Consider the following 9197-nt stretch of genomic DNA (forward strand, 5'->3'; position numbering starts at 1 on the left):
AACGCATTGGGGGTTTGAGGTAGGTCTTCTCTAGCTTTTCTGCCACAGTAATCTAGAGTTGCACTACAAACAGCATAGTGGTCATTAAAAGTATTACATCTTGATATATTAGAATATACTAAATCTGTCAGTGTGAGCTGACAGAAATTGAAGGTTTCCACAAAGCCTGTATGTAAACTTCAGTCATTGTGCAAAATGAAGCCACATTAAACAAGAGTTTCAAAGAATGTGTTCTATAATCACTGGAACTGCCGCAAGACCTGCCAGCAGTGTTTCTGCATTCTCTTTTCATAGTTCACTGCATCATTGTCATAAAATATTTACTTTGATGTTCTTTAATGACCGTGGGCTACACTCAAGAAATATTGATCTTACTCGCCATTCCCAATTAACGTTCACCGAAAGGGGTTAGTTTAGAAGCTGCCCCTGCGGCAGTTTTTTGCACCAAAATACCTCCCAGCAAGTGGAGAACATTTTCATCTTGAACTCGAGAACACAGTTCACTCATACTTCTCACTTTCGTTATTACAACATGGTGAACCCTACTAGCAGAGACTGTACAGAATCGCACAATACCAGGGATCTTGGGGGGAAAAAATAGAAGAGCGCATTATACTACTGTTAATCTGCCATGTACAATAGCTTTCTTCTAGTTTGCCCTTTTGGTCATTGCTGGAAGGACATCTAAAGCAAGATGTGAGCAGTGTATCAAGCAAGGTCTTTTGGCTCATTCAAGTTTGAAGTCACATACATAAATAATAAATTTAAAAGCATTAAGATGCTATGATTCTTTATAAATTGGATTGCTCTGGTATGTTCTGTTGACACTGGCACCAGAGTTTTTGGAGCCAATGATGAGCTGCCATATGGTGTTTGGCATTCTTTGCAGTTCGATTTGGTGCCTATTCGCTTTGCCAGCAAAATGCACTTTCAATGTGCACAGCAAAAATCAATTCCTGACAAAAAAAACGAGGAAAGTGACTATGTTTATTTACAATAGCAACTTTACAATATCGCCAAAGCGATGACAGCACTATAAGTATACCTTTCCACACAGTGTTTCCATTCAGTTTCCATTCAGTGTTTCCATTCAGTTTCCATTCAGTGCAATCCATTTTTCTTGACAGCATTAGTTTTATTATTATAACTACAAGAAATTCAGCATACGCTTATATGCAGACATTTTTCTGGTCTTTACTTGCCACTTACAATACTATGCTCAGTAATTCAGTTTACGTGTGTGCTTTGTAACAAAATCAAGCTCTCAAGAGCATTTTATTAACAGCAATTTGTCATAAATTGCCTGCCTTTCTTTCCAAACTTCTTGGAGTGGCAAACGTGTCTGAGGAAAAGCCAAGCTCCTTTTTTGGTACAGGGTGTAGAGTGCCCGGTATAGTTTTGCAACAGTCCACACTTCCACATGTCCAACATGAACAATACGAGTTATTTCTACATGCGAAAACGGAAGGTTCTGATGATTCGCACAAACTTGCCAGCACATTTGAATAGTACATGCGTACAGCCCAGCATGCATACGACTCCACTTTGCACTACCATCCACGAACAGTTCAGTTCAGTGAAGTATGACTGGATTTTTTTTCCCAGCTGGTTGGTGGCACTGGACTACTTTTTCTTGTCAGACACTGTGTAGCGCTCGTACGAGCGGGCAGGGTCGTAAGGTTCCCATCGGGACGCCGGGAAAATGTGCTTGTTCCTCTCGTACCATGATCGCAGCAGAACTTTGCCGGCGTGCGACTCTTCCTTCTCAATCGACGCGTCGTTGGTCAACCGCACGTCCTCCCTCGCATCATAGGCAAACAGCGGGCCACTCTTGCCACGAGCCTGTGCAAAACAAAGCATACCCTAGCTAAGCCACCATGTCAACTGTGTGCTACTGCCTCCTAGGAAAGCCTGGGTAAAATTGCAAGTAAATGTGCCGATTCTCGCCGCAGAAACAATGCTTGTAGCAGGACATAAGGCTGGTGAGAAACGATATTTCTTATTTCATTTGCTTCAGTTTATAAGTCTCTTGCGACCTATTGTACGAGTAGTTTATAGATTTTATTAAAACAACATGCCCAGTCATGCTGTGCATTCGTGAATCATTGATAACTTTCTGCCTTGTTTTTTTGCTTTTGAGAACTATCTAGTCAAGCAAAAATATTTTGTTTGTATCAATGCAATGATCTAAATACCTTGTTTCTTTCAGGGTTGCTTGAGCACAAGTTGCATCGAACATACAGCCCTACAGGAAGCTATTTTAGCTATAGCATGCAATACTTGCAAAGCAGATAATTACTCAAGTATGCCTTTATACTGTGAACTTCGCTTCTTGTTGTAATCATTTAGGTTATCAATCATTCAGTTGAAATGCTTGCCACAACCATGCCGAGATTAGTTTTTTTCTTTTTTTTACAATGAAAGGTATTGCCTTTTTAAGTGCAAGCAACATTCACCACAGCAAGCACGGTCAGGTGGCTAACGCACAAGCACACAACCCTACCTTCGTGACAATGAAGTCATAAAATGTGTAGTGGTGTGGGATGATTAAGTCCTCCTTGACGTACATCAATTGGTCCGCCGTAACTGCCCGCAACTCATAGAAATCCTTTCGAAGAACCTCGAGGCATTTCTGCAAGTGAAGTGATGAGCAATGCTGTCAGACCAACCAAACACTTCCAAAGCTACAGCTTTCGTCATACACTCAGTAACAGGACCTTGGTGCGTCCTTTAGACGTTCGTGATCCCCATTTCAAGCTTTCCCTCAAATGACCTTGCAAAGAAGGCGCCCTTCTGGTTCTGTTTACTGGTTGGCTGATGCACAGCACAGAATGCCCAACTATGAGCATTAGTACACAACTAAAGTTGCTTGGCCATTTACGCTATGTACAGTACTCGCGGATTAAAATTCAACTTAAAAAATTTCAGTAAACCTACGACACCCTCATTAACGTGCAACTGCTTGAGAAAGCCACATCATGATGCTAAAGTTGATGTCGGCTCAAGTGTATGAGTCTAAATTATACTAATATCACTTGAACTGAAGACAGAGGAAACAGGTATGTGCACTACTTAGCCGTAAATTGTCGAATTTTAATCGACGCACTGCACATCATCGGCCACTCAACAAAAGGATCTGGTCAAGAAGCATTTAACTCCAGGCAATCTTCAATATGTGAAGGCTATGAAGTTCTTGAACAAGGAATACTTCTTAGAAAATTATGGGGCACTGCTCTATCACTCATCCAACTCTTGCACGTGACACTGCTAAGCTTGAGGGTATGAAAGGGCAAAGAACACCTGTGTGCTTAGATTAGGTGCACAAAAAAGAACCCGAGGCTGTCGAAATTAATCTGAAACATCCTGCTACAGCGTGTTTATACCAAACCTTGGTTTTATAATGCAAAATCCAAGCCATTATTCTTATTGGAATAAACATTGCACACTCATGTGGCTGTCTAGAAACAAACTACTTTTAGCCAACCATTATAAAACAAACTTGGAAAGATTCAAGCTGACTGTTTCTCAAATTGTGTTCATATATGAGGAGCTTTTTTTCCAAATTTGTCAAATCCAGAACCGAAACTAGCTCAAGTAAGGCTGTATTCGCACATGCATACTGATTGATTGATGATTGATTTGTGGGGTTTAACGTCCCAAAACCACTATATGATTATGAGAGACGCCGTAGTGGAGGGCTCCGGAAATTTTGACCACCTCGGGGTTCTTTAACGTGCGCCCAAATCTGAGCACACGGGCCTACAACATTTCCGCCTCCATCGGAAATGCAGCCGCCGCAGCCGGGAATCGAACCCGCGACCTGCGGGTCAGCAGCCGAGTACCTTAGCCACTAGACCACCGCGGCGGGGCACCGCGGCGGGGCACATGCATACTACACTCAAACTTTTATAAAGCAAATCAGATATAACAAAGTTCGTTAATAAAAGTCTAGCAATAAATATAGTGTTAGGAATATTCTTTTACAGAATTTTTTAATACAATGAACTTACTCTGATGTAAGATGCAACTTTGTTTTAATGAGGTTTGAGTGTATCAACTTTCTTCTAAAACAGTAATAATAAATTATTACTAATTTATTATTACTGCTGTAGAGGAAAGTCGAGAGTATGTATGTGCCAATTTGAGCTAGTGTAAATTCTGGCCCATTTCAAAAAAAAAAGCTTCTCATACATTGTATGTACACTGGTCAAGTGGATGCAATCAGATGCACTGAAATGTCAATTGAAAAAAGTAGGCGATGCAACTTCACCTGCAAGAACTGGTAGATGCTGTTCCCTTTCTTCATGCGTACTACTTTTCGATGACCCGAGCCATCCCAGTAGCTGAAGGTGATCTCAATGTCTTCGTTTTTCAGTTGCTGTTGTTTCTGTACCCACTCCTGCAATGGCATGAAATTATACCGTTTGTGAAGTTTAACATGGCCAAGTAACGCCCCTATCCTACTAAACCATGCCCATTTCCCATTAATTCAACACTTAGACAGTATTTTTTTTATCCTATGCAATATAGCAAGAGAGGAAGGCCAGCAAAAACATTTGGCAACATTTTCAATGGATTACCAAGTTGTGTGCTTAGGAAAATACTTCGGTAGGAAAACAGATTTCAGACGAGCACTACCCAAGTTTTCAACAGGATTTCTTTTTTATCCTATGCAATATAGCAAGAGAACAAGGCCAGCAAAAACATTTGGCAACATTTTCAATGGATTACCAAGTTGCGTGCTTAGGAAAACACTTCAGTAGGAAGACAGACTCCGTACGAGCACTACCCAAGTTTGCAACAGTGTGGCAAAGGTTTGTAGATTGCACACATTAGAGGCATATATTTTGCAAGAGTTTCTACCCAGCAGAATTGTTTATAATGCATTTTTCTAACTTTCAGGCCCAGTATGTTACGTTACAATTGTGACCTCTTATTGTGTTCATGTAAATACTGTAAATCCACAGTTGGAACTTGGTGCCTACGTCACCTGCCGTTTCTCTATCACTGCCTGCATTAGTATATCTATATATGGACATATTTACTTCACCTCAGTCGACATCATCATCACTACCAGCCCGCAGAACAGAGGCCTCCTCAAATGATCTCCAATTCACCCTACCCTGCAAACAACAAGCACATAGCACTGCATACCATGCGAAGCTCTTCTCTGATACGCTTCTCATCTTCCTCTCGTTCTCTGTCTGGAAGAAAGCTGGTGTCCACATCGGGGTTCTTGCCCAACTTTCGTTTCGACGGTGGTTCATAGTCGGCACCATCTCTGTCTTTGTCCTCTTCGCCCTGCTTCTTTGTTTCTGGCAAATCCTCCTTCTCTTCACAGTTGTTGTTTTCTTCTGCATCCTCCTCTTCTTCCTCTTCATCATCCAGCTTGAATGACAGTGCAGCAATCTGGATGAAAGAAAAGACTGTACACTCAAACCTCATTCTAACGAAGTTGCGTCTTACACGAAAATAGGTTTGTTATATCCAAAAATTCGTCATAGTGGTATATTTCTAACACTGTCTATTGTAAGACTATTCATTCACTTTGTTATAACCGATATTTTGTTATATCTGGGTTTGTTATATTGAAGAATAATTACTGTTGCAATAATCAGGATGTCTCAAGGGGCTAGTTGGTTCATTGCACAAAGAAGTTTAAATGTGCAAAACCTTTGAACCGACATCGTAGAAGCCACATAAAAAAGTTGAGGGCTAACTACCAGCTGCTTTATTGTAAGTGTCGCTTAAATAGGCCATCAAAACGTAACAGTACATTCCTGCTACAGCAGAAAGCAATATGCACTTCAATGCCAAAACACAGAGTTTGAAAATGCCAAAACACAGAGAACAGGACACTTACTGCACTATTTTTCAGACTGAGATTTTATGAATTTATACACAGCTTCTAGAAGTTCTGTTTTTAAATCTGCATTGTAAACCATAGCTGATGCACTTGTCAAGGATAGTTCAGTGTTAGGTGCAATCTTGTGCACATTCTATAATACTAGAATGTTCATCCCCATCGTATGTGATTGGTCAAAGCTCCAGTGTATGTGCTCGGTTCATACACTTCGGCCGATCGTGTATAATAAGTGACAAATGTTCTATTAGGAATGCGTACAAGGTTGTGTCCTGGTGGCTGCTGCAAGAACTAATGCAGTGATTTTAGTCTGGCCTTACCTGCTTCCAGTCAAGTATAATGCTACAGCAAGCATACATTAGATTCTAATTTGCACTAAGAAGCCTAGGTCGGCAATCAATGGGGGAGCTCACTCAGACTCACTCACAATACATGCCGTGTGCTTAGAACTCGCTCGGACTCGCACTCGTGGATATTTACCTTAAGCGGGCTCACTCGGACTCGGACTCGCTGCCCGATGAGTTGACTCATGAGTTTGCCAACCTATGCTGAGTGGTGACGACTATACAATGATAGAATCTCTGCACTGCATTCACCGAGCCAGATAAATAATTTCAGCAAAGAAACGATGCTTATCCTCGTCACTTGCCTGTCTCCTTTGCCTTTCTTGCTGCTCCCGTTTTTTCTGAATTTCACGCTGCCGCTGAAGCTCGCGTTCTTGTTGCCGCTGTGCTAGTTGACGCTCCCGTTCTTTCACTACGTCCTCTTGCTTGGCCTGAAACACAAAACGCCCACAGATTGCAAGCAAGTCCTGCTCAAGTGCGGTACATTTATGAATCATCAGCCTGACTGCACCCACTGCAGGACAGGGGCCTCTCCCATGTCCTGCCAGTCAACTCAGTCCTGTGCTTGCTGCTGCCACTTTATACCCGCAGGCTTCGGAATATCATCTGCCTACCTAACTTTGTCTCCCCTTCACCCGCTTGCCTTCTCTTAAAATCGAGTCTGTGATCCTTAATGACCAGTGGTTATCTTGCCTTTGTGCTACGTGCCCTGCCCATGACCATTTCTTCTTGATTTCAACTATAATGTCCTTAACACCTGGTTGTTCCCTGATACACTCTGCTCTCTTCTTGTCCCTTAGGGTTACACCTATCACTTTCCTTTCCATCACTCGCTGCGTCGTCCTCAACTTGAGTTGGACCCTCTCTGTAATCCTCCAGGATTCTGCTCCATAGGTAAGTACTGATAAGATGCAGCAGTTGCATACTTTCCTCTTGAAAGATCATGAATTATATGTGGGGTATTATGTGCCAAAACCGCACATATTATGGGGCACACGACAGTGAAGGTCACCAGAAATAATGACTATGCGATTTTCTTTAATTGACATCACACACTACATGAACCTCTAGCGTTCTGCCTAGATCGAAATGCGACCACTGCGGCCCGCAGCGAACCCACGACCTTTGGGACAGCAGCCGAGCATCATAAGCACTGTACCACCAAAGCTACGAACAACGGCTAGTTAGTCACGTAGAACTGCGAAGTACTTCAACACTCAATGACATATCTGCTCCTAAAACAAAGCCCAAGAGCACGAGGGATGAACACAAACAGAACAGAATAGCCCGATCTTCCAACAGGTTCGTTTCAAGTGTGAAACGGGGATCAAGTACGCAGAATAGCACATGCACACAATGACGGAGGCATTCCTAACAAGGCAATTAGCTTTTATGAAATCTTTTGCATGTGTATTAAGGTGTCACTGATGTAACCGCAATCAACCGTTACAATTAGAAAGGCTTCTAATAATTCACGAACCACTCTACACTTGCCCCTGCCAACACCCTTTGGCCCGTTTTGTCTTGTTGGCATTCCTCTACTTAGTTCTGATGGTTTTTTATAGTGGCAGATATGTCATGCAGCAAGAACAAGGAGAGCCAAGAACGAGTTCTCGGCATTCTAAGCCGTGCAAGTACACTCGTGGTGATGTGTAGTTGACAGTAGTGGCGCAAGACTACTGATTTGCTTTTATTGTGCATTGAGTGTATGCCGGACATAAACTAATGTCGAGAAGGAACACTAATGCACCTTGCCTTCATTTCATCGAGGGTGACAAGACCAATCGTGCTCGACTTGAGCTGCTGCTCCACAGCGTCGTAATGTGCGGCGAACTTGTTCTCCATCGTAGACAGCTTCAGCTCCTCTTCGATCTTTTTCTTTCGAAGCTCCAGTTCTTCCAGCGCTTTCTCGCGCTTCTTCTTGAGATGCAGTGCGCGGCCAGCCTCGCTGGCAGCTCCTTTGTACATAGCCATGCCTGGTTTCGCAAAGTTCCTGTATCTGCAAGCATCGGACACATAAAGTTCACTCACTGGACAGAATGGCAACTTTCGGCAAAGCTTTAATGTCCTTACAATACCTCTAGGCGAACGGTATTAAGTCAATCCGATAAATCTTCAAGGTGTCAGAAAATTCGCGGCTGAGAAACGATGCCCTGTTCATCATGCTTGCATAAGCAAGTTCACCTAACGTAGCCAAAAATCCAGCATTCGTGAGTTTATATCTGAAGGAATTTCCTAGATACATGCAACTGGCATAAAGAAAACAGGCGTAGTGCCAGCGCGACGTACTGCGATGCTGGTGATCAGCCTAGATGTAAATGTCCTAAAAATTATTCGCTAACGAGCCTTGACGCGTAGCACATACGATTTGGCAGCTTTAGAGTACAGTGTACTAGAAGATACTTCTAGTACGTTGTACTTTAGAGGAACCATGTTCTTACCGTAACAAAGATGCCAACAGCCAGATACCGTAGTTCAACTCGAGTAACTGGTCAAAATGCAGGCCACAGGCACGGGCGCACTGTAGGCTGAAGCAGGCTTCCCAATTTCTCCACTTTTCTATAAATATGAACAGTGCAGTCACTAACCAAACGCGGGGGAAACCATAGTTTCCTAATTTTCGGAAACTCTATAGGGAAAACAAGTGGTAAATCAACGTTGGCTAAACCAACGCCTCCTACATTTTTTGTGCCTGCCGGATAATCGGCGGTCACTTGAAAAGCGGCGGTCGTCAGAACTACGGTGATGGCGCCACTCAAGTAGGAGTGTCTTCAAATAAGTTTTTACGTTTTTGAAACTTATATGCAAAAAAATAACGTAAAACTGTTTTATATAAGCGTAAACGTAATTTTAATCAACCCTAAGTAAATGACGTCGTTATTCAACAAGCAACTTTTTTAATACAAGGCATCGTCTGAAATTAATAGCAAACGCCAAAATTGCCAATCTCAAAGGCCAAGTACAAAAACTCTTATTCCTACGTAGGCAGC

At 42.5% G+C, this 9197-nt stretch overlaps 1 protein-coding gene across 1 annotated transcript; it reads right to left on the reverse strand.

Annotated features, from left to right (window-relative positions):
* Window positions 1-1244: 1244 nt before the first annotated feature.
* LOC119164036 (protein FAM50 homolog) lies at window positions 1245-8783 on the reverse strand. Its single transcript, XM_037416141.2, has 7 exons — window positions 8649-8783; window positions 7963-8206; window positions 6513-6638; window positions 5155-5409; window positions 4271-4399; window positions 2504-2632; window positions 1245-1842 (listed from the first exon to the last, which is right to left on the reverse strand). Exons 2-7 carry the CDS (start codon window positions 8179-8181, stop codon window positions 1624-1626), a joined length of 1077 nt encoding a protein of 358 aa, XP_037272038.2. The 5' UTR covers window positions 8182-8206; window positions 8649-8783; the 3' UTR covers window positions 1245-1623.
* Between the last annotated feature and the right edge of the window lie 414 nt (window positions 8784-9197).

Source organism: Rhipicephalus microplus, chromosome 8 (genome assembly GCF_043290135.1).
Source record: "Rhipicephalus microplus isolate Deutch F79 chromosome 8, USDA_Rmic, whole genome shotgun sequence".
NCBI classification, from domain to species: Eukaryota; Metazoa; Arthropoda; class Arachnida; order Ixodida; family Ixodidae; genus Rhipicephalus; species Rhipicephalus microplus.